We start from the raw sequence: 24,357 nt of genomic DNA, 5'->3' as shown, positions 1-24,357 counted from the left end.
TGTGTCTATTGCATCTTCTAGTGCAATGCGGCAGCTGATACGTTCCACCGGGCACCAGCTACAAGGGGCATCACTCTTCAGGCACGCTCCGCATGCCTGTCGCCCCCGGCATATAGAGAAAAGGGGATCGTCGCTGAGAGGCACGACGGTTTCGCTTACGTTGTCGTTACCAGCTGCGTTTAATTCTGTACTTAGATGGGGGGGATAGAGATGAGGCCATTGGCGATTTACGGGATCTGGAGGAGGAATCAGTTGTATGTAGGGGTCCGGCTCTCCCTGGGATCAGAATGTGATCAGAAGACGATCTGTTCTGGATGTTTGGGTCCCTGCTGGTGGATGCGGGGCTGACAGCCCTGCGTGCCGTGGTCGTCTAGTCAGGTACGTACTTTTGACCTCAGGTGCCCTGAGAATCGATATATGAAAATCTGGATGATCTGCTTCCGACTAAAACAGATATTTTATCGCGCTCATCAAAGGAAATACAGTCGTATTTCAAGGATGCTAAAGGCCAAACTCTCAGACCATAAATGCAATCGAAGACCCCAATCACCACCCACGATATAACTCCATTATTTCGTCTCCGGATGTAATCAGACAACACGCTTAACCTGGAATATTGATGTCAGTTGCAACTCTTCACAGGTCTGTTTGGTATCGTCACACCCACCTCGAAGAATCTCTTCAGCCACCAGACCTGGAAGATACCCTCACCAATGAGCACGGCAAGCTGGAAAATGCTCCACCACTTCACTCGGGCGTTTGTGCTCTCCGCTGTGTTCCGATGTACCCGCTCTCTAACGACAATGTACGATTGTTCATCCTTCACCTGAGCCAGAGCCTCGGAGAGTTTACGCACTGCAAAGAAGCTGTTAGCTGACACCGCCCAGCCCGTACCCAATGCCCATATGCAATGCTCATACCTTCCACCTCCAGGGGATCTTGGGCCAATTCATGTTCCGGTACGTAGACGATTCCGTGGACGTTGAAGGACACTTCCTTTGAGTTCGAAGTCCAACCCTCGTTGCTGAAACAGTAAACGTACTTTCCGTCGGCGTGCGCGGTGAACGAGTAGTCCTCTGATGATACGGCTTGTCTGAAGTACTGGCGGTTCTTTAGGGGGTCCTCAACCTGTAGTGCAGCAGAAAGTCAGACTAGGAAGTCATAAATCCCATCCGTTGCCTCGACACCGATCCGACAATCGAAATAAATGTTCAAGAACAAGCTTCAGTTTCAGGGGACCTACCCAGAAGTCAATCTCAAGGTTCCCGCTACCACCAAACTCCCTGTCGCCGACCTGGAAAGTAACGGTCATCTTATCATCCTTATGCAATGTCTCATGGAAGCATTCTCTCGAGTGTGCCTTGAGCTGGATGTTGTGACCGGCCACGGCTGTGATCCACCCAAGGGCGGAGATCAGAAGGGTTGTTGTAGAGAATCGCATTTTGTATACGCCTTCTCTGGCATGCAGAAGACGAAGCTCCAATATGGTAGTGGAGAGGAAGTCGAAAGGAAGTGGTGATGTTCCGCCTGCTCGATGATATCCGACGCGCAAGGTGTTCTCTCTGTTGGAGTTGGAAATTCGAGACGCTCGGACCACCCACCTCTAAGCAAACCGCCTCATGGACTTGTAGATGACTCTCAACGGACCTTACACCTAAGCAACTTATTCAATGATTTATCTAATGTGCAAATTCTGGTTTTCATTTCAAATCAACTGAAAACTCGACATTCGAAATATAAATTCTACCATTAAGAACATGGTGACGCTGACTATTCGCTTCCCTTCTAAAGAAGACCGACTGGTACCTGTACCCAAAGAATATTTTGCAGATCCTTGAGGACGTTTCCATGACCTGTAAAGCAATGAAAGCAACTGTCCTGTTACGGAATAAGAAACCACGCCTTTACAGTCAGTAGACAACAACAACATCCAAGCTCCTGCTAAACGGTTAATTTGCTCATGCCCTCTTCCCAGCTTCAACCAGTGCTTGCCTTTTATAGAAATTTACAGCGCTGTAGTAGGCCAATCTCGAGGCTATATAGTCCCCATACGCTTATGAGTTCCTGTAAATAACAGGTGTTGGAGCTACACGATATTATATCACTACAGCTTCTGTTAATTCCCAGCAAGATTGAGAACCGACCGAGATGCCGGTCTATGTCGTCGACGGCATACGTTATCGGATTCCTCTGACCTCCATCTTCAGACCCAGGACGCTATGCAAAGACCTCCTGGCCACTGATGCGTATAGGGTAGCAGCAATATCAGTCAAATGTTGTTAAACTACAAGGACGAGTCTGATCTTTTGCAGCGAGCTAGGGTTGCTGCAAAGCACAACACGAACTTCTGGCACACTGAAACCGAGACTGAAGCTTTATGGACGGATACTGTGGGGAACACGTCAGGTAAATACAGCTGAAGGATCTAAATGAGGAGAAAAATGACGGGCTGATCGAACAAAGGCAACGACGATGCGTCCAGATGGAGTAGAGGCGGTGGTAGGGTTCTTCATCAGCTTGAAACTAGTGAGGCGTTGTGGAAACAATTTCCCAGCGCATTGGGCGACAGCTACGCTGAAGAGCTGAAACACAGGTTGGACGAAATTCGGGGCGACAGACTCCAGAGTATCAGACAAGAGGACTGCAAAACTTCCTGGCATTCGAGCAATCTGCCGTACGACAGTAAAATAACTAGCCCTGACCATCTGGCGATCTTTTCAGGTCCCTTGGTCATTGATGGCAAAGTAAGTAAATCCGTCAAACATCTCATTCGACTGTTTCCATGATTAGCAGAACAGCTGACAGACTGTGATGAAGTTCGAAGAGGTTGAAGACGGAGAAGAGTACGAAGGCACCAGTCACCAATACTACGACGGGGACTACACCATGGAGGAGGTGACTCTTCTTCGTAAAATTGCAGCGCAATGGAAAAGGGACCAGTGGCAAACCATCAGTACAAGATTCAATGGCATGACCGGTCGTAGAATCACCCCTGAACAGGCAAAGTCACTTCTCGACAGCAACCAAGGGTGAGCTTGCGGGTTGAGGGTGTGGTAGAAAGAAAATGTCTAAGTTTGTGCAGTCCCAATATCTATCGGATGGAAAGTTCTCGCCCTGATGGCAACCGAGGTCGGATAAGAACCAAGGCTAGACCGGTACTGAGAACAAGCCATTGTCGCGGACTTGGCCGGCTTTTTGTTTCTGGTTCTTCCATCAATCAAACATCCAGGGTTCCTTCAATGTATACGCGTTTCCGAAGTGTGTGACATCATCGATTCTTCCACTACTAGTATATTACTAGTTGGCTCGGACCACATAAGGTATTGCGTTAAACCGTTTTCTTTCCAAGGGCATGATCCAAGCGGCGGTAGGTGGCAGCGATTATTGGAAAAAGAAGTCTATCAGAACTGTGTTCTAGAAATGCTTGTACGCCGTTTATCATCTTTGTAGGTTTGGCTCGTCCTACAACTTCGTAGTATATGAGACAGGGTCCAGGCCTCTCACTCACTAAACTACTTGGGGAACCAAAGACCCCTGTGGAGGTTTCACCCAGTAATGAGCCCTGAAGGCAGAAGCCTCAAGGGTGATAAGGATCGCCGAAGCGTTTTGCCCCAATATCGTTAAACCAGGTACCGCGTGTGGGTCACTCAGGCAAATGAGATCTCGGATTGGGTGACAGGCTGTGGCACAGTTGGGATTGCTCCATAGGGGGCGCTGGCCCTGAGACAGAAACCTACCTGCGTTGCCTAAGGGGACTGATCCATGCCTTACCTTACTGGGTGATGGCGAATTCTCCCTCCGCGCCCCCCGGGCCAAAGAGATCCTTCGTTCATTCTCTTACAGTTGCTTCAGGAGGCGACCTTTATCTGTTGAATTTATCATTCTCTCGACCTCTCGACCGTTCCGAGTTCCAACTACTCCACATTCTCTTCTTATCGACTGACGTACGGGATCGGTTGCCAGTCTTTGAATCCATTATTTATTGCATAACTGTCCCTCCTTCCGATCTCTCCTTACTCTTGTCGCTATTTTTATCCGGTATTGTTTTCGTCTATTCCTGCGTTTAAATTGAAGCAGTTTTTTATTTACAACATCGTCCAGTTCATCACTTTCGTTCCCTCCTGACCTCCGAACGGCACATACATTCAAAATGCGTGTCAGCACCTTGCTCCCTCTCGCTCTTGCGGCCGGTACCGCTGCTGCCTCCAAGAATGGAACTTTGGGTTTCGCCCTGGGCAATAAGAACGAAGGCGGCAAATGCAAAGTCCAGTCGGACTATGAGACCGATTTCGATACGTTAAAAGAAGTCACCTCTCTCGTGCGCATCTACTCCGCGAGTGACTGCGACACCGCAAAGCATATCATCCCTGCGGCTAAGGCGAAGAACTTCAAAGTCGTCCTGGGTGTTTGGTATGGAACCCGTCACATTACATCCGCTTTACGTCAAGCGGCTAGGTTGCTAACATTGCCCCGTTTGGTAGGCCCGATTACGACAAATCTTTCACCGACGACTTCAACGCCTTGAAAGAAGCTGTCCCCGGAAACGAGGAGGTTATTGACGCCATCACCGTCGGCTCCGAAGTGCTCTACCGAAAGAGTCTCACCCCTCAGGCTCTGCTTGCCAGAATCCAGCAGGTCCAGAAGGAGTTCCCCAAGATTACCGTCGGAATGGTGGACAGCTGGAACAAGTTCGCTGATGGCACGGCCGACCCCATTATTCAGGGTGGTGTCACTTATTTGTAAGTTTCATTCTGCGTCCATTTTGGCTTGTCTCAAGAACTAGGCTAACTTCTACATAGCCTGGCCAACGGCTTCGCCTACTGGCAGGGCCAGGAGCTGAGCAATGCTACTAACACCTACTTTGATGACATGGCTCAGGCTCTGGGCCACATTGAGCAAGTTGCCGGCTCTAATGCAGACAAGATTCGCTTTGGCAACGGTGAGACCGGATGGCCCACAAGTAAGTTTTGCACCTTTTGAATGACATGGACTCACGTGGGTATCGAATCTGACGTCTAAACAGCTGGTGGAACCAACTACGGACCGGCCGTCGCCAGCACTGCGAATGCTGCTGATTACTACAAGTCTGCCGTTTGCGGCATGCTCGCATGGGGTGTCGATGTCTTCTACTTTGAGGCCTTCGACGAGTCCTGGAAGCCCAAGACCAAGGGCGACAACGGTGAGATGCAAGACGAAACGCACTGGGGTGCTTTCACTGCGGACCGTAAGGCCAAGTTCGATTTGACCTGCCCTAAGCACTAGGAAAATATTTCTAGGTCGAAAAGGATGGTGAGGGATCCCAGGTGGATTTTATTCTTTGTATGATATACCAGCCGGATATACCAGTTTTTTTAGAAATCTGAACAGCTTTTGTCTTGAGTCTGAAGTGAATCTACTGAGTACTCAAAAGTATAATTCGGTCGGGAGTAGTAGGCTCAATTTCAGTCCCCCAGTAGTCTTCCGTTGGATTTGATGGGATTTGGTGAGACCCAAGATTAAGTATGTGCTTTTTTGATTAACAAGGGCTTTGGATGACTTGGCGGTTCATTCTGATCTGATCCATGACTACAGTAGTAGGTAGCTATTTCATGCACAACTTGATGAGTAAGCTATTGTAATAGTGTAGAGCCACGGAGTCGTCAGAGTACGGAGGGAGCACAGAGTAAGAGAACCGTGGTTCGTAACGTCGCTTTACCCCTGAATCGAAAGACACGAACCACGAGGGCGCGTCGACCGCGAAAGGGTCATAACAAATAATCAACCTTCATGACTCAATTGATGGAGAGTATGTTGATGCTGAAATTTAGATTGTCTACTATCACGTTGCTCTGTCACAGAAGATCAACACTCCGAGGCGAAATGCAAGTAGCGAGTGCAGTCACCCGATGGCGGTCAAAGCTACTGAGGTAACCATGCACCTGGTGTAAACAATCGAGCACCAGATAGGTAGTCATAGCACCGGGGGAGTACTCCAGAGTAGGAAACGAGAACATATCAATCTGCCAGTAATCATATGATAGAGAAAGGGAATACTCATTCATCTGTAAAATGCTGTAGACTTTGGACTTTAAATCGGAGAACCCCAAGGATCCCTAAGCCTTCGTTGGAATAATCCCTCAGCGGCCGTTGGCTCCTCGAGGTTTATTCGCCCATGAGTTTTCTAGTCTCCTCCATAGCCGGGTGTTTTAAGTTCTGCTCTGCTGATCGTGACATTAACCAAGACGAAGAAGCCAAGACATCTTTAAGATTAATATTAAAAAAAAAGAGGCCATCGCTTTTCTCCCCTTAGTCTACGCCGTCGTTAGTCTCGATTACCTCCTTCATCGTCCACCCTCGATCTGGCTCTCCTCTGTATGCGCCATGGTCCAGGATTTTCGCATCCCTTAGCTGTCTCTAATTATTCGTCCGTTCTTTCCTTATCCACCTTCGTTAGGGTCAGCTTTTGAGCTTTTCATCATTGAAGACCCCCCTCCCTGACAAACTCTCTTAAGCACGTTCTCCATTCAACGTCTTAAGCCGCGGGACCACCCGTTCCTACAGCGCGCAGCTTGATTCAACTCCCGTGATTCAGGGTGAAGACAGATCTACGAGGTGGATTACGATCTTTTTATTATCTGATTTCCATGCTTCAACATTCTGGACGATAAGGCGAGCAGCAAGCAAGGGCTTGCTGCAGGTGTCGACACGGAAGGTGTGTGTTTCTTCTATCTGTTATGCGGATGCTGTTCCTCAGGTCAAATTGTCCATTGATGGCATTATGTTAGGCCAAATGCCATCAAGCGCCGTGACCTTTCCTCCCAGTCACCGTCACTCGCGATTCAGCAGCTAAATAGTCGATTCTTCTCTTGATAGATTTAGATCCGCTCGTTTCTTCCGCCAATTCGGCGTCTTGTCCGCCGCCGTTCATCCTGATACCCAACGACAATCCTGACAATTCGCATTCGACCGTTCCATTGGTACCATCCTACGCATCTCCAAAAGTGTCGAATCGCTCGGCCTCCAGATCCCCTGGCCCGCAGCAACCCCCCAGGACCAACAGCGTCACCCCGAATCCCCCAGCGACTGCCCTCCCAACGCTCCCAAAATTGCGTGGGGCTTGGGAGTCATCCACATCGTCCCCGGATAACCGAGAGAAGGAGAGTAGTGTTTATTATACAACTGCTTGGGGCTCACCTTATGCGGCACCAAGCCCGCGGAGGCTTTCTTGGTCTTTAAGTCAGTTCGCGGGTATTGATCGCGCCTCTGGAGACAGCTCTCCAGCGTCGATGCGAAGTGGTATACACCACGATCCGGAGATAAATAATACAGACTTACTAAAGCCTTCTGCTGCGGAGACATCGGCGCGTCATCTCTACAGCAACCTTCTCAGTCATTCTCCTGGACGAGACCTGCTTAGCAGGAAAGGAGGTAAATCCATCAAGGATTTTACGCAGGACTGGATCAACCAATATCTCTCAGGGCAACTACGAACGGAGCGAAGCAACTGGTTGAGCGACGACTCCGGTAGCGAGGCCCCCTCGTTCTTTACCGCGCAAAACCATTTTGCCGACGACGCTTCGGACGACTGGCTTGGTCTGGAGGAGGATAGACCTGGCGAGGACCTGCTTAGAACCCCAACACTCGCCGACTTTGTGAGCCGACGAGCACTCGCTGCTAACGGCGAGAATAGCCTGGGCCGCCCGAAACTCAAGGATTCTCTGCATAAACGAACTGACACGCTTCGGCAAGAAGACTTTTGGGGGTTCGCTTACGACAAGGATCCCCAGTCACTTACCATGACAGAATTAAAAGATACACAACATTCAGCGGAGATGGAGACCGGCAAGGCGCCGTCGCCGGCTGAGAAGCCGCTGCCTCCTCCGCCTCCAGCAGACGCTGATAGCGAGCCCCAATCATTATCGCACCCGTCTGAGAGCTCATCCACTCCGGTACCAGTCAAAAAGCCAGCCCTGGACAAGGAGCTGCCTACGCCAACGCCAACGCCAACGCCCAGGCCCAGGAAGAAACTCGTCTGGCGCGGGAAGGCCTGCATTATTGCCATCCCTGTCGATGACAAAAGAGGCACGGAGGAGTCTGGGTACCGTTTACTGTCAGTCGAAGACGTGCAACAGCGGCTGAGACAGTGGGAAGACGAGGGCTATGATATCCGTGGCTTCACTGTCGGCGCGCCTGAGGACTTGTCAGATCTTGAACTGGGTGGGCTAAGCCGCCGGCCATTCCCCGACTCTAGGGATGTCCAGGAGGAGCGGGAGGCCGGAAAATACACTGTCAGCATTCCAGATAAAGCCGAATGGGATGCGTATGTCAGCTGGCTTCAGGAGGAGAAGCTGCGGGCTCTCGGAGTCTCCCTTGGAGATGAGGAGATGCCACCATCCATCTCCCCTGCTTCTGCTGCTCTTAGCCAGATGGCCCCTTTCCCCGGACTTATCGCATCGCCGCCGATTCCTACGGCTTCAGCAACCAGCAACCCGCTATCGATTCCCCACCATTTCTCGCCTCACTTCAATCAGTCGGCGAATGTAAGTAATGGCATCGGTTCGTTGGCGTCTCCGGCCTCCCAGTTCAGTGTACAGACGCCATTCTTCGGGGTGGAACAGAATCTTTTGCCGGGGTATCTTCCGTTCCAACCCACACCCCCTGCTCAAGGCGCTCTTACTCCCCAGGGTTTCTTCAATGTACGCCAAGGAAATGTTACCTCGACTATAGGTGGCAACCTTCCCAATCTGACGTCGATTATGTCGCCAGTTTCTCCTTTGCATGACCAAGGCGCATTCCATCCAGGTCTGGAGGAGCCATCACTCCCATCAAAGGATTCTCAGCATGGACACTCCGATCATGGTCCGCAGGAAGCTGTGCCGGGAGGCACCCACCCACGGGCAGAAACGCCGGATCACTTCCACGCGTCAAACGTCGAAATCGCTCAGCCGACACCGCGCGGTCACAGTCGGGGCCATAATCTCAGCGAAACCCTTCAGAAAGGCCTGGACCAGGTTGGCCCCTCTGATTACCACCTGGAGGAATCAATAGAACGGCAACTTGATGAGGATGATCGAGAGCCAATCCGAAACAATCTTCACAACTCTGAGCTCTTCCACTCACGATGGGCATTGCCGGATAACGACCACCATGGAATGCAACGTGTACCTCAACATCTCCAACAATTTTACGGCGAGAACTACGTGCAAGTTCACGCCAACGAAGGATCGGATATTGACACAAATCCGAGTCTTTCTGGTGCTCCTCAGGGACATGGGTCACTTACCAACAACATCCCCTGGCATGAACCCAAGCCAAGCTCAGGTTCATTCGTCGGCGGACACAAGTCAAAGCTCTCAACCTCGACTCTCAATGTGGAGGCAAGGGAGTTTGATCCCAGCGGCGCGTCAACCGCGCAGAACTATCCACCCCAAGGCAGTGCATTCCAATTCTCAGGCATGGGAGGCCCTGCATTTACTTTTGAGGCTGGAGCAAACTTCATACCTGCCGGTGGTTTCAACGTTGCTGCTCCCGCCTTCAATCCAGCCGGCAACCTTGGCCCCTCAACATCTGCCCAGTTTTCGGCCGGCCGAGCGAAGATCTTTGGCGACATCGATCTTTCCCAGATTACTAAACCTCCTAAGAAATCCAAAGCCATTCCAATCGTCCGTCCCGATGACAACGCCCAGGATAACAAAAACAAAGCCAACGCCGAAGACGACCATGGTCGGGTTTCAGCGGATCGTCACAAGCGTGTTCGTCGTGGCCAGAGTCTTGAGGGAGATGCTCAATATGCTGTACCCAGCCATCCTCTGACAGAAACGACTAATGCTCAAGGGTCTAAAGCGTCAAATGTTCCTCGAGACGTGCCTGCGGAGGGCAAAGAGAATGAGGTACCGGGACAAATTGCACACGGCCTGAACCAGAAAGAGGCTGTTGACGAGGAGAAAAAGTCTGTGGAACGAAACGACACGCCCGTCAGTGAAGCGTCAACATGGACTCCTTTTGACACCAAGGAAGAAAGGGCAGATGTACAGCCAGAGTCCCAAGGACAAAAGCAAGAGGGTGACAAGGCCACGCAGAAACCTGTCCCTTCAGTGGCTGGAGCCGCGGTTAACGACGAGGCCCCGACGAAGAAGACCGCAGAGACCAGCGCCAAGAGCTCGTTTCTCAAACCGACTGCAAAACCATTCGAATTCAAACCTGCCGTCCCTGAATTTGTACCGACTGTTTTCGAGCAACCCACTTCTGCACCTGCCCCTACCCCTGAGAAGCCGCGGAATGATCTCATGGCGTCACGTTATGCTGTTGCAAGCCGTCCTGCTTCTCCCAAGCGGGATTCAGTACCCTCTGAGTCTGCCGAGCCTGTGGCTCATGCAGCCGATGACGTCCCTACAGTCGCAGCGGATATGCCGGAGGATGACCTCTCAGGGCCTGTTTCTGAGGTGGACTCGCCGAATGATGAGGAATTGAATGCTGTCATGGAGCAGCTCAATGACGGCTCTGACGTTGGCATCGAGAGGTTGAGCACCCCTCGGCCTGCATATCAGCCGCCAGAGTCAGCATTGGAACCGTCCAAAGAGAAAAGACACGTCCATGCAGACATCCGAAGCGAAGCACCCAGCCCAAGCCCCGGACGGGGCCCTGTGGTTCAAGCCCTTGAGGTTCCTAAACTTGATTTCGACGCAGATTCCCAGGCGTCCATGTCTCCGTCTAGGGGTGTCATTGGCGGCAGCCATTCACCCGTTCGGCAGCTGATCAGCCGCAACGAACATATCAGTGACTGGGATGATGTGATCTCCTCTGGCGAGGATGAGAAGTTGGTCAACAGAAGCCGGTTCTTTGACCGCCGCGTCAACGATCTCATCGGCTCGGTCTTAGAAGAGCGCCTTTTGCCTCTGGAACGTGCGTTGGAAGCCATTCAGGAATCGGTTACGATGGTTACGGCTGGTGCGCATGAAAAATGGCTAAGCAGAAGCGTGTCTGCCCAAATTGAAGAAAGCGATGCCGACGACGAAGACGATGAGTACGATGAGCACGGTTCGTATCGAGCGAGGTCGCCTTTCGCTCGGAGAGATCGCAAGCTCGAGAGACTGAAGAACGTTATTTTGGATGCTCTCGCCACTCGCGAACAGCAGCAGCTCCCAGAACCCACCGAAAATCCGGAGTTGACGAAACTGCATGACATGGTCATGGAGCTCCATTCCTTAACTGCACAAAAGTTTTCAGAAGATCCCATGGCCAATCTGAGGGAGATGATGCAAGAGGTCGTTTCAAGCCAGCTGGTTCAGTACCAACCTCGACCTTCTGATGCAGAGGAGATTGGTGCCGACAGTCTCATGCTGCAGATCGATGGCTTGAAGAATATGCTACGCCTAACCGATGAGAGAGCCGAGCAGGAGTACAAACTGCGCAGAGAGGCACAGGACTCTGTGGCGGAGCTTCAGCGACTTCTGAAGCTTGCGGAGGAGGAAGCCGCTCGTCATAGCGAGGCCGCTGAATCTGCTGAAGCTCGTCTGCTCCAGTTCAAGGAGGAAAAGATCCCCTATTTTGAACAGATCCAGTTCCGATTCGACACTCTGGAACAGGAACATGCCACGCTCAAGCTTACCCTTGCCGAAGTCTCCTCAAAGAATATCTCTCTTGAGGGTACTCTGGATGAGTACCGGTTTTCCAGCGACAACTGGAAGCGCGAGAGTGAACAAGCGAAGAGCGAGCTCGAAAAAACGAAGGCAGAAAACGAGAAACTCCGGGGCACCATTGATCACCTCAAAACTCGGATTGAGGATGGCCTGAGTATCCGGCAGAATCTGAGTGAGAAGTTCGACCGTCTTCAGGACGAGATGGTGGCTGTGACTAGGGATATCACCAGAGACCAGGCTTTATGGCGGAGACGGGAAGAGGAGCACATCGCGAAATATAACGAGCTACGGACGGCTTATAGCCGAGAGGTCAAGCTACGTGAAAAGCTTGAAAACGACATCAGCGAGTTGGAGCAACAGGAGAGGGAAGCGGCCAAGCTGAAGTTTATTTTTGGACAATCTCAACAAGAAAACGCTAGGCTGGAGGAGCTGGTTGCTAACCTGAGGCTGGAGAACCATGAGCTACAGAACAAGGCTGCTCGTTATGAGCGCGAGTTTAACGAAGCACGTGAAACCAGTCGCACCGAAATCCAGCGGACTAGGACTTACCTGGAGGCAGACCTCGAAGCCGCCAATAGTCAAGTCAACATTGTTCGTGCTGAGCTGGAGGCACAAATCATCCGCCTTCAGAGTCAGTTGGATAATGTGCGCCTAGACACTGACACGGCGCGGGAGCGCTATGAGTTGTTGCTGGAGGAAGCCAGCGAAACCAAGGCCAGTGCTTTGGCGGCCGCAGCTGAAGCTAAGGAACGTGCCATGGAGGATCAGCGGAGAACGCATGAACGCGTTCTGAACGATCTACGGGAGCGTCACGCTCGTGCTCTGCACAACTCCACTGAGGATAGGCAGCGGGCCGAGTCCCATTTGATGGAACGACTGGCATTGGCTGATGACAAGGTGCATCATCTTGAAGACCGTGTTAAGCATCTCGAAGAGAAGCTAGAGATTGCGAATGCGGCCGCGCGGGCGGCGGCTGAAGCGGCTCAGACAGTCAAGGCAGAGTCCAGTCAATCCCCTGTTGCGCACTTGACCTCACCGTCCATGACCTTCAGCAAGAATTCCATGGTCCCAGAGAAGATTTCCCCTCAGGCACTGCGCGAGTCTATCCTTGTTCTGCAGGATCAACTGCAGCAGCGCGAGGCACGCATTGAGGAGCTGGAGCAAGAACTCTCCGGCGTGGACAAGGACGCGCCGAACAAGCTCAAGGAGAAGGACACTGAGATCACCTGGCTGCGAGAGCTTCTCGGTGTTCGTATTGACGATCTCCAGGACATCATCAACACACTGTCGAGCCCATCTTTTAACCAGCACGCTGTGCGCGATGCGGCTATCCGTCTGAAGGCCAACCTGCAAATGCAGCTCCAGGAACGCGAACGAGCTCAGTCGGGCCAGAACTTCCCTAGTCTCCCAAGACTCGCTGATTTGGCTGCCTCGCCGCGTTCTCTGCCTCTCGCCGCCGCAGCGGCGTGGGGGAACTGGCGCAAAGGCAGGGAGAATGCAAACTCTGCCTCTGAGCAGACGCCATCCAAGTCAAGTAATGCAGGCTCATTTCTTTCGGGACTCCTCACGCCTCCGAGCTCCAACTTCCGACAAGCTCCTTCAAATCCGGGTGGCGCTGCCACCACCGGCTGGAGGCGCTCGTCGGAGACTCGGCCGCTGAGTAACATCAACACGACGCCTAGACCGCTATCTTCACGCCAGACTGCTTCTTTGCCAGAGCCTCCAAGTACACCTCCACTTCTGCGACGGGCCAGCTACGACCATGACGCAGAGCCGGCTGATTATGCGGACGCTTCCTTTGGGGAAGACGTCGAGAGCACTGCGGATGGACTTGTCTCTGCGTCGCCCAGGGGGACAGAGGAGGGACCCTTTGGACCTCACCTTACTTCTTAAGAGGCCACTCGACGTCTCTGAATCTTCCAAGTTTGTGGCTCTAAGCATGCATATTTCTATCCTCTCTTTTCCGCAGTTTCCATTTTATATCTGTTGAAACGTTCTGCTTGAACAAATTTGCCCATTCTGTTGTTATGGCTTTAGATCATGATTTTTATTCCCTCGTTGCACATTGCATTCTTCTCTGTTTCTCTGCGTTTTCTCATCTGATACCACCAGTAGTTGACTTTACAGAGAGACAAGTGTACAATTCTTTCTCACCTACTCTGTGTACCTACTAATCGCCACTCGTTCTATCCTTCTTGTTATCTCACTTTGATTGATCTGCCAGGCAGATGCCATTCAGATGCCATTCAGCACCACATACCCCTGTCATTTCTGCTATCAGCAGTATTCACGCTCTAGATAGCGTATCATATAGATACCCTCTTCTAATTGGACATACAATCCTTGATGCACGAAAACTCTCAACCATCATGTACATATTATCTACAAGAAACGACCAAGGCGGAATAGAGTTCGACAAAGGCAGGCTTTCGACTCCTAAATTTGCCTGCCAATGGCCATTCGTCAAGTCTTGGCGGTAATCATTCGACGCGCTCAGGATTCGGCATCATTCTAAGTCAATCACAACAGCATGTAGCACAACATAGGCTGATGATGTCACGCGAGACTGGTTATAATTAAGGTACGCTACATATGTAGTTGAGAAGCAAATATGTTTATGCTTATTTCCACTGATATCGTGTATCATTGTGACTTTTCTTCCTGTAGGTCTATCTGGCATTCGCATTCCAAGCAAGATAAGCAATCCAGGGTAATTATCCCATATTCCATGATTTTCATTTCATTGAGTACCACCAGGCGCGGGCTAGTTTGGTTTGGCTATAATAGGGGTAGATATGATCCGCATGCAAAATCGGTTCAAGTGATGGCCTCGAGGACATATGTCAACTGTGTGGAACAAAGCTTAGCACCCTCACAAAAGTGCGTCAAAAACCGGCAACATAGGCTGTAAGATGCTCATGTCATATGTCTAGTCGAAAAAAAAATCCCGCTTCTAGCGGCTGATGTAGGCGGGACCAGGCAAAATGTAGCCTGATCTAGGTTGTTGCGTCTAGAGACTGCCCTTCCAGATCTTTGCTTGATCAGGATAACGAGGGAAAAAAAAAGAGGACCGTGCCATCTAATACAAAGCAATGCCCAAGCTTGCGAATCCGGACCGGTCGACATGGACCTTTCTTAAATGATGATGTGTTTCTCTCTCTTGTAAATATCTCTCAAGAGCTTCAGTTGATTGACACCCATACTCTGGCGAGTAAGGCTGTTGGGTAAATCGACAATCGCCCGTCGAATCAATGCCAAGCCCATATGGCCGAAGAAGCCCACAATCCTCTCGACGGAGGTCTTGAGCATTGCAGAGAGCAATGTAATGTGTGTTTCTTGGATTTCGTTCGGCGGAATCATGAGTATTTTATGCATCGTATACCAGAACATGGTGTTGGGAAACGGGTTCCTGCGCGGCGTCTTGCCGAAATTGCGTAATGTTAAGGCGGCATATCCGGCCCCAAGTGCTGTCATGCGATCCGCATGGCCTTGTTCACTTATAAAAGGTCCGTCCGGGCCCTCACGCCACCAGCCGATGGCCTTTCTGCCGGCCTCAGTTTTCTCACTGCCGTAAAAGCCCCAGAGTGCGGGACAGACAACACGGTACTTGGCCCAAAGGATGTCAACCATGTGGTGGCCCTTGTAAATGAAGGCGTCCATGGAGAAGATCTGTGCAGCCACTATGCCAATCGGCTCCGCTTGGCCCTGGTTGATGGATGCCTCCGTGATGAGGGACGAAATCAGACATTTGGAGAATATGTTCAAGGCGTAGATCAAGAGCGCTGGCACCTTGTTGTCTTCGGAGTTGGCGATGTCCTCCGGGGGAAATGCGAAAAACTGCCGCACATCAACAGATGGCTCAGTGATTGACGCAGCTTTTTCTAGTGTCGAACGTATCTCCTGAAGCTACACAATAGTCAGCATTGATGGTCAGTCTGAGAAAAGACAATGTCACTGCACTCACTTGGGTTTTGTTTGCACCCTTGCCCTCCCGTAGTTGACCGACACATTTTTTAATCGACCGACGGATGTCCCCCATGTTCTGCTTAACGACCGGGTTGGTTTTTCCCTCGTCCTTCAGATATTGCCGGAATTTCTTCAAGTGTTGATGAAGCTCCACGTAGCGCAATTGCACTTTGGACTCCTCCTCGGACTGACGAGCGCCACCAATCTGCTTCTGCTGCTCTGCTTGAGCCTTTCGTGCAGCCTCTGCCGTGCGTTGTGCGGCTTCTTGTTCAGCCTTTTGCGCCTCTGCTTGTCGCTGTCTATTTTCCTCCTCCAATCGTTCCTTTTCCTTGCGTTCCTTCTCTTCTTGCTCGGCTTTGCGCTTCTTCTCGGCCTCCTCTTCAGCTTTCCTCTTTGCCTCCTCGGCCGCTTTGCGCTCTGCATCTCGTCGCGCAGCCTCCTCTTGCTCACGGCGTAATTTCTCTGCTCGTTCCCGTTCTAGTCGCTCAGCTTCTTGACGAGCCTCTTCCTCTTTCCGACGCCTTTCTTCCTCAACGGCGCGCTGGTGAGCTCTGAGCATCTCCTGCGCTTCTTCCCGCACCTGATCATGACGGGCAGCGACTTTGTCGAGTGCTGTATAGTGTATGGCCTCACGTTCGCTATCAATGCGATCGAGTCGTTCGTAAAACGATTTTCGTTCCCACGCCTTGACCTGTTTCAACTCGGTACTGTGGATTTGTAATTGTTCAAGGTCTCTGATGAGATCCTGCAGAAGCTGCCTCGACGGGCTATCCAAACCCGCGGGATAGCTTATCCGACCCATTGCGGATGTCGATTTGTTACTTCTGTATGTATTGGTCGACGGGTCGTGAAACGCGAGCTTCGATGAGGGACTGAGGAAACGAGTGGGTACGAGGAGAAATTGACGAACGTAAGGACGTAGACCAGGAAATTCCGCACGTATGGAGAAGGCAATGCGTGTTAAGAGAAGATCAATGCGTGTTGTGCGAGGTCATCTGCGAATGGCGATCAATTCATGAGATAGAACATAGCGAACGTCCAGAGAGCCGGGATTCACTAATTCAGTCGCTCGCGTATAATTTCGATGTCCTGAAGTGAGGTTATTCGTCAATGATGTCCTGAATGCAGGGCTGGGTTAGAAAAGCGAAGGTATCAATGCTGATTCTCATCACTAAGATATCGAAAGAAAGGCATCCGATTTGAGGGGATTCGAATACGTAATTGAGTGGAATTCTCCAGAGAAATCCGCGTAAAGAATAAGGCTTTAGAAGATGAAAAGTGAGTCTGTGAAAAGGATACTATGCCCTGGAATTATAAGAGGAAATAGGAATGAATGGCATGCCATGTCGGTCAGACGAGGAATGGGTATACTGCTGCGATAACTGCTAGCAACGGCAAAAGGATCAGATCAAGGCCATACCTTTTCCACGGGGACTCAAAGACACAGGCGATCAACCAAAAAATGCCTCGGATGGACAGTCCCCCAATTGAGAGACGTTTGAATCAGTCGGTAAGGTAGATATGGTATTCACGCTCTTTGTTTGATGCCGGAAAAAGGTTCGACCTCCGTGCCAATCGCAAGCCTTGATTCCTTCGATCCTCAGGAGTCGAAGTCAATCAAACAGCGCAAACACCATCAAGGCACGGAGAGTGGTACCCTTAACTTTAACTACCTTACGATTCATGACCGTTGCTTAGTCGGAGCCGCTGAGGACGGGCTTCTTGCACCACCATGTAGGTATGGACATTATTAAGAAGAGTTGACACTCGATTTAGTATTCTCGTCTTTGACTGGTATGGAATTAGCCAAAGAGAGGCTCTCCTTTCAAGTATAGATTACGGAACGACTTCGTTACGCCGTCAGTACTGCGGTCAAGTCACGAGCCCCTGCTAAGTTGCTTCAGACAGCTCCAGTGGATCCCACTAGATGGACCTTCAGCCAGACACCTATTGGGTGGGTTCCATCACCTACTTCTCCTTATTGTATTATTACCATTCAATACATCCCCGTCCATGCTTCCCAGTCTGCGAGGGCGTTTAGTGAAGAGGGAGACGAAGATGACCACCCTGAATAGTAGGATACAACTGTTATTGCTTGTCGACATAACTGATCGGCGATGGTGCCCAAGTGGGATCTAGTTCTTCTTACCTCATGGTAATCTCTAAACTGGATTATACAATGAGTACCCGAGAACGCAGGAATGACAGCTAGGGAACCGCCGAGAGAACCAGAAGATCCTGTCGTCCCTCAAGTATGGTAACTTTGATTTAGTGACGGGTCAATCAGTGTTCATTAATATATTACTGACCTTGGCTCATCAGCCTTGGTTCAATGATAAAAATAATAGGAGATGTCTGTATCTGGAGACGGCGCATTCATCATTCAAAGCACTTGCAAATACTGATGATCGAAGGGCAAAAGAAGGCAGGACAGCAAAGATGAGACCAAGCCTAACACCGGCCTTCTGAATACGGAGTGCTCCAAAAGTCGTTCCCCCACATCCTGATTGTTCTCCTACTCCGTAGTTTACTTGGAAGACCGCTAGAGGAGTAGTTGTTCTCTTAGTTGACTCCTCTTCCTGATATACTAGACCACTTGTAGACTAAATATATCCCATCGTAAAACTTCATCCTCACCCTCTCTTTCTTTCTCTTCTCTCCCTCTTCCCCTTTGCTTCTCACTCATATCCTCGTCTCGTCTCATCTCCTCCCTCCCTCTTTTTAGCTTATCTTCCTGCCCTCCCCCTCTTCCCCTTCACCCCCCACCATAATCGTTTGCTACCCCCCATCATTCCTTGAACATCAAGTAGAGTCAATCTCTTGATAACAACCGGTAATCATCGGCGTCGGCACCATAATTCATCTTCTTGTCGTTCTCTCTTCTGGATCAGAACTTCGTCGCTTCGCCTCGTGCTTTCTGATTCGACATTGAATAAGAAACGTTAAGAAACTACAAAAGTACCCCCAGGGGACCAAAGGAAATCGAGGCCAACTCAACAACTCAACAGCTCCTTATCCTGCATCGCCATCAATTCCCCCCTTTTCCCTCCCCTAATCTCGTTTCTTCTGAAAGACTCCGATCGCTGCCGTGTTATCTCCATCAAATTGGCCCAATATACTACCAACAGACTGTCGAAAATATATAACTAAAGGAGAACGGAAATTAAGGAGCGTTTCAAGAGCGATCAACTGAAAGGGACACCCTTTTTGTTATCCTCTTGTGGTGGTTGTGGTTGTGGTTGAGAAACAGCTTCCCTCCACTTGTCCAGTCCTTCTCCTCCAGTCTCATCTCGCCAGTCGACAGCTCCTTTCTCTCTTTGAGCAGCGTCGACCTTTTTGACATTTGTCCGTGCTAAAACGCTCCAATCCTCTTTCTTGTTGACTTAGGAGAGGTAAACGGATTTGATTGTGAGCTGGTCACCGCTTTCTTCATATGAAAAGGTATTCCCGCGTCGTGCGTTAAAAGGGGACGATAAACGAGGGAAAAAAAAAGGAAAAAAGACCTCATTCTTCAGCAGCAGCATTCTACATTAGTTGGACTGTCATTCAGAGGTGAGTCTTGACTCTTCACAACGGACTCCTTACTGCTTCCCTTATGATTTCTATCAATCTGCCCTAGTCTGAGTGCCACTCACTTGCCGCTTTCCACTCTGTAACTGGCTTGCTCCTTCCATTTGATAGCTACCCTCTTCGTTGATGTCACTCTCGCGGGCCCAGTCACAGCTTCCGTGGCCCCCTCGTCTTTGATCTTCCTCGTTCCCAGCCAAATCTGGTTTTGTATTTCCTCTTGTTTTTCTTTTGACATCTACTCGTCCTTTTTCTCCTGATACTAATTTTGCTGTTCTGTCTTGGTTAGTATAGTACAGATTGCCTGTCGTTTTTCCAAGCTTCCTACGGTCGGCCATCATTTCGCGGGTAGCCCCACAGAAGTGAACAAGTCGCCTTCGAACTCTCCCTTATAATCACAGCAAGAAACGTCGTTCTTCGCGTGGAAGCTTCAACCCTACAATATCAGTTTGTTCATTATCCTTCCGAGAAGATGGATCAACAGGGCCAATCCGGGGTTCCCGGCCCCGCTGGCCGCAAGCTCCATATTGCTCACAGGAGAAGTCCCTCGGAGCTGACTCCTCTCATGAGTATGTGTGACAATATCAAGAAGAATCAACTCTGCTTTGATCTCTTTGCGTTCAATTATTCACTGACAATCCGATCTTGACAATAGTGGAACAACTGGCCATTCAGCAGCAGATTGAGCTGCTTCAGCAGCAACAACAACAAATTGCGGCGACACATCAACAGTATGTCAACATGGGACTCTTACAGCCACAGCAACTGGGCCAAGTTTCGGCATTCTCTCCTTCGCTTCAGGGCGGTGCGTCTATGGGGGGCGTTTCCCCTCAGATCAACGCCTTCCAGTTTCCCCAGCTAGCTCAGCAACAGCTTGGCGTACCCATGAACACTCCTACTCAGCACTCGCACCGACGCAATCAATCCGCACTTCCCGGTCTGCCTATGGGCCCTCCGCCTGCCCCATCCTCAGGTGCTTCCGGATACACTGATTACAATGCCCAGCAGGGTAACCCTCAGCAGAAGGAAAACAATAACCATGGCCGTAATCGGGGGCCTCCAGGTGGTGGTCACCAACGTCGTCATTCGCTCGCTTTACCAGAAGCTAAAAAGGCCGCGGAGCTAGCTCAGCAAAAGAGAACAGCATCCGGCTTTCAGTTCCCCGCCCCAGGCGCTGGAGGTAGCTCAGAGAACCTATCCGGCTCCGAGGATAAACCGACTTCGACCACACCACAACCCCCCCAGGGGCTTGGTCTGCACCGTGCCGGCAACCTTCGGGCTGGCGCCCATGGTCGCAGCCAATCCGTCGCTGTTGGCAACTCCCGGGGATCGCTGTCCGGACGCGGTATGGGTGGCTTTCAATTTCCACAATCTAGCGACATTGGAGGGCAATCCGAGAACCAACGACGTGGCAGCCAGCCGGGCCATGCACGCACCCCATCGAGAAATTTCGACGGTAACTGGCGTCAGCCTAACAATCAGAATCAGGCACAGGACCAGCAGAAGAGCTTCGGACAGCAAGGTGGTAGCACTTTCCAACCTGGCCACCGCGCTCGTGCGTCTATCAACCAATCGATTGGTTCTATTGGCTCCTTCCAGTATCCCGCCCAGCCCCAGCTTATCCAGTTGCCTCAGGGTCAGGTTGTTATGGCGCCACCTCAACTGTTCGGCGCTGGACAGCAGCTAAGCCCGTTGCAACTGGCACAGCTCCAAGCCCTCCAGCAACAAAGCGGTCAATTAAATGGACAAGGGCTTGGCGGCCTGCAGGCTAGCCAACACGCTCCGCCACAGCTGTCTGCTCAGCAACAGCAGCAGCAGCAGCAACAACAGCAGCGCAAGACTCTATTTACTCCTTATCTGCCTCAGGCGAACCTGCCTGCCCTTCTGAGCAACGGTCAATTGGTGGCTGGTATCCTTCGAGTCAATAAGAAGAATCGTTCCGATGCCTATGTGACCACTCCGGATCTGGACGCCGACATCTTCATCTGTGGAAGCAAAGACCGGAACCGTGCCCTCGAAGGTGATTTTGTTGCCGTTGAACTCCTGGACGTGGACGAGGTGTGGTCTCAGAAGAAAGAAAAGGAAGAGAAAAAGAAACGCAAAGATATCACAGATGCTCGCTCCGGCAGCACCGCAGGAACGGATAAATTATCGAGGTCGGACTCCGCTGCCAATGGCGATCGACAGGAAATTGGACCCGATGGCAGCATCCGGCGTCGTGGAAGTCTGCGCCAACGACCGACACAGAAGAAGAATGACGACGTTGAAGTCGAGGGCCAGAGCCTCCTTCTCGTCGAGGAAGATGAGATCAGTGACGAACAGAAGCCTCTTTACGCGGGTCATATCGTTGCTGTCATTGAGCGTATTGCCGGCCAAATGTTCTCGGGAACTTTGGGGCTCCTTCGGCCTAGCAGCCAGGCTACAAAGGAGAAGCAGGAAGCCGAACGGCAGGCCAGAGAGGGCGGTAGCGCCCGTCAGCAGCATGATCGTCAACAGGAAAAGCCGAAGATCGTGTGGTTCAAGCCTACTGACAAGCGTGTCCCTCTCATCGCTATCCCTACTGAGCAGGCACCTCGCGATTTCGTGGAGAAACATCAGGAATATGCCAACCGTATCTTTGTCGCTTGCATTAAGAGATGGCCAATCACATCCCTTCATCCCTTTGGTACTCTCGTGGAACAGCTCGGTGAAATGGGCGATTTGAAGGTAGAAACAGATGCTCTTCTCCGGGACAACAACTTCGGTGCCGACGAGTTCTCAGATGCCGTGCTCAAGAGTATCGGCTGGGAGGACTGGTCCGTTTCCAGCGAAGGCGATGCGCTTCTGGAGTCCCGCCGGGATTTCCGTTCGGAAACCACCTTCACCATCGATCCAAGCGGAGCTATAGAGCTGGATAATGCCTATCACATCAAGCCTCTGGCCGATGGCAAGGTCGAGATTGGTATCCACGTTTCTGATATCGCCCACTTTGTGAAGGCGAACTCGCTGGTTGACCGCGAAGCAAAGAAGCGAGGCACAGCGGTCTACCTCATGGACCGACTGGTCAATATGCTCCCTCGGCGAGTGTCTACGGAGCTCTGCTCTCTCCTTCCAGAACAGGATCGCCTTACGGTCAGCGTTGTTTTCACTGCTAATCCAGAAACCGGCGCTGTCGACGACGATGTTTGGATCGGCAAGAGTATTATCAAAAGTGCAGGCAGATTGAGTTATGATGAGGTGAACTCTGTGATCAAGGGAGAGACCAATGTATCCGTTGCCGGAATCTCCGCCAACATCATTCAGACCCTCAATGTCGGTAACCCGTTATCCTAATTTCCTCTTCCAGGACTGAGCACTAATTTACTTGGGTTATAGACTATCACACGGAAATTTCGCGAAGCTAGGTTTGGCAACCGTGTCTCGAACCCCCCACCTCTGCGCCTTTTATATCAGCTGGATGATGAGAATGTGCCTGTAGAAAGGAACATCTTCGATTCTACTGATGCACGTGAACTGGTGGAGGAATTGAGACACAAGGCAAACTTCTTCGTTGCCCGCAAATTGGTTTCCGCCATGCCTGACAAGGCCTTCCTTCGCCGTCAACCATCGCCTAACTCCCGCCGCCTTCATTCCTTCATTGATCGGATGAATCGCCTCGGCTACGACTTTGACCCTTCGAGCAGTGGAACTCTGCAGAGCAGCCTTTGCAAAGTACAGGATGATGACCTGCGGAAGGTTCGTGTTTTACTAAGGACATTACTTCATTCCACTGACATACTGACCGGGATTAGGGTATGGAAACTGTTTTGCTGAAGGCTATGCAGCGTGCGAAATACTATGTGGCCAGCACTGTACAGGATGAGCAGCGCCATCACTACACCCTCAACCTACCCGTCTACACTCATTTCACCAACCCATCCCGTCGCTATGCGGATATTATCGTTCACCGTCAGCTGGAGGCCGTCTTATCGAATGGTGCAATCGACTTCTCAGATGACGTGGAGTCTCTGAGCAAGACGGCGGATCTGTGCAATACTAAGAAGGATTCGGCGCACAATGCGCAGGAGCAGAGCGTTCATATCCAGGCTTGCCGTAGTATGGACAAGAAGAGACAAGAGATCGGTGGCGACTTGATCAGTGAGGGAATCGTACTTTGTGTCTATGAGTCGGCCTTCGATGTCCTCATTCCCGAGTTTGGTTTCGAGAAGCGTGTCCACTGTGACCAACTACCTCTGAAGAAGGCCGAGTACCGCAAGGAGACCCGTGTTCTGGAGCTCTATTGGGAGAAGGGTGTTCCATCTTCCGCGTACATTCCAGAGGACGAAAGGCCTAGACCTGCCAATTCTCGCGCTGCTCAAGCTGCGGCCGCGGCTCGCGAAGCAGAAGCGGCAAGAGAGCGTGCGCGCGAACGTGATGAAGCGATCCGCAAGCAGACTGAGACTGGGACCATGTCTGCGGATGATGTCGATGCTCTCTTCGACGATGACGACGATATCTCCGAGGTCACCGAGATGGCTGCAGGTGTCTCTTTGAACTCGTCTGCTGACCGCACAACTCAGAGCATGCCACCTTCACCGACTCGTAATGGCCATCTTCAGCAGACTCCTCACCGTACCCGATCCGATCCCAAGATGCCAAGCGTCAACAATGACGTGCCGGAAGCCAAGTTGACCAACAAGGAGAAGTACCTCAAACTGTTCAAGCTTCGCGAGGAGGACGGAGAGTACATTCAGGATGTGACCGAGATGACCCGGGTTCCCATCATTCTCAAGACTGACTTGACCAAGAGCCCTCCGTAAGTTGTCCTCAGTAGCTTTCTATCTTTGCGGGTCTTACTAACACTGTCTTGTTAGTTGTCTCACTATTCGCTCCGTCAACCCTTACGCCTTGTAATAGGTCACTTACTCAAGTCTTCGAATATGCTTGCAGGTTTATACTTTAGGTCTTTAGGGCTGTAATATCGATCCGTGTATGGGTACGCAATATTCCGCCAGTCGCCTGTCCACTGGAGCTGTTTGCATACTATTTCACAGCGCGGTTACATGGCGACTTGCTTCGAACAAATGTCGATTGCAAAATGTTTGTGGTGGAAACTTAGGGGCAGATAAGAAGTGCTTTGAGGTGAGGTGAATGAGTGGACCAACGCGTAACCGTGGTAGTTACGCGACAGCATCTTTGAAGAGCTGGCTGCAGGTGAGACCTGGGCGGGAAATTGTCTCCGTTTCTC

The 24,357-nt window shown here is 51.1% G+C and overlaps 6 protein-coding genes across 6 annotated transcripts; 3 read left to right on the top strand and 3 right to left on the bottom strand.

Moving 5' to 3' along the window:
* Positions 1–164: 164 nt before the first annotated feature.
* Positions 165–1,589, bottom strand: AFUA_1G11470 (emp24/gp25L/p24 family protein). Its single transcript, XM_077803919.1, has 4 exons — positions 1,244–1,589; positions 921–1,128; positions 668–855; positions 165–608 (listed from the first exon to the last, which is right to left on the bottom strand). Exons 1-4 carry the CDS (start codon positions 1,439–1,441, stop codon positions 591–593), a joined length of 612 nt encoding a protein of 203 aa, XP_077660088.1. The 5' UTR covers positions 1,442–1,589; the 3' UTR covers positions 165–590.
* Positions 1,590–1,935: 346 nt separating this feature from the next.
* On the top strand, positions 1,936–5,387 carry bgt1 (1,3-beta-glucanosyltransferase Bgt1). Its single transcript, XM_747418.2, has 6 exons — positions 1,936–2,744; positions 2,818–4,038; positions 4,102–4,410; positions 4,482–4,739; positions 4,800–4,960; positions 5,024–5,387. The coding sequence occupies exons 3-6, from the start codon at positions 4,151–4,153 to the stop codon at positions 5,260–5,262; spliced, it is 918 nt and encodes a 305-aa protein (XP_752511.1). The 5' UTR covers positions 1,936–2,744; positions 2,818–4,038; positions 4,102–4,150; the 3' UTR covers positions 5,263–5,387.
* A 6-nt stretch (positions 5,388–5,393) lies between these two features.
* Positions 5,394–14,151, top strand: AFUA_1G11450 (putative myosin class II heavy chain (MHC)). The gene is made up of 2 exons (XM_747417.2): positions 5,394–6,691; positions 6,853–14,151. Exon 2 carries the CDS (start codon positions 7,266–7,268, stop codon positions 13,509–13,511), a length of 6,246 nt encoding a protein of 2,081 aa, XP_752510.1. The 5' UTR covers positions 5,394–6,691; positions 6,853–7,265; the 3' UTR covers positions 13,512–14,151.
* Positions 14,152–14,238: 87 nt separating this feature from the next.
* On the bottom strand, positions 14,239–17,150 carry AFUA_1G11440 (putative RNA export mediator Gle1). The gene is made up of 3 exons (XM_747416.2): positions 17,005–17,150; positions 15,583–16,846; positions 14,239–15,524 (listed from the first exon to the last, which is right to left on the bottom strand). The coding sequence occupies exons 2-3, from the start codon at positions 16,384–16,386 to the stop codon at positions 14,754–14,756; spliced, it is 1,575 nt and encodes a 524-aa protein (XP_752509.1). The 5' UTR covers positions 16,387–16,846; positions 17,005–17,150; the 3' UTR covers positions 14,239–14,753.
* A 1,938-nt stretch (positions 17,151–19,088) lies between these two features.
* On the bottom strand, positions 19,089–19,492 carry AFUA_1G11430 (uncharacterized protein; the record flags this gene model as incomplete). The annotated part of the gene is made up of 2 exons (XM_747415.1): positions 19,089–19,109; positions 19,220–19,492. 2 exons carry the CDS (start codon positions 19,490–19,492, stop codon positions 19,089–19,091), a joined length of 294 nt encoding a protein of 97 aa, XP_752508.1.
* A 131-nt stretch (positions 19,493–19,623) lies between these two features.
* On the top strand, positions 19,624–24,023 carry ssdA (mRNA-binding translational repressor SSD1; the record flags this gene model as incomplete). The annotated part of the gene is made up of 5 exons (XM_747414.1): positions 19,624–19,720; positions 19,807–22,442; positions 22,506–22,865; positions 22,922–23,925; positions 23,984–24,023. 5 exons carry the CDS (start codon positions 19,624–19,626, stop codon positions 24,021–24,023), a joined length of 4,137 nt encoding a protein of 1,378 aa, XP_752507.1.
* Between the last annotated feature and the right edge of the window lie 334 nt (positions 24,024–24,357).

This window comes from Aspergillus fumigatus, chromosome 1 (assembly GCF_000002655.1).
Source record: "Aspergillus fumigatus Af293 chromosome 1, whole genome shotgun sequence".
Classification (NCBI taxonomy): domain Eukaryota; kingdom Fungi; phylum Ascomycota; class Eurotiomycetes; order Eurotiales; family Aspergillaceae; genus Aspergillus; species Aspergillus fumigatus.
This window is presented reverse-complemented; position numbering and strand designations above follow the sequence as displayed.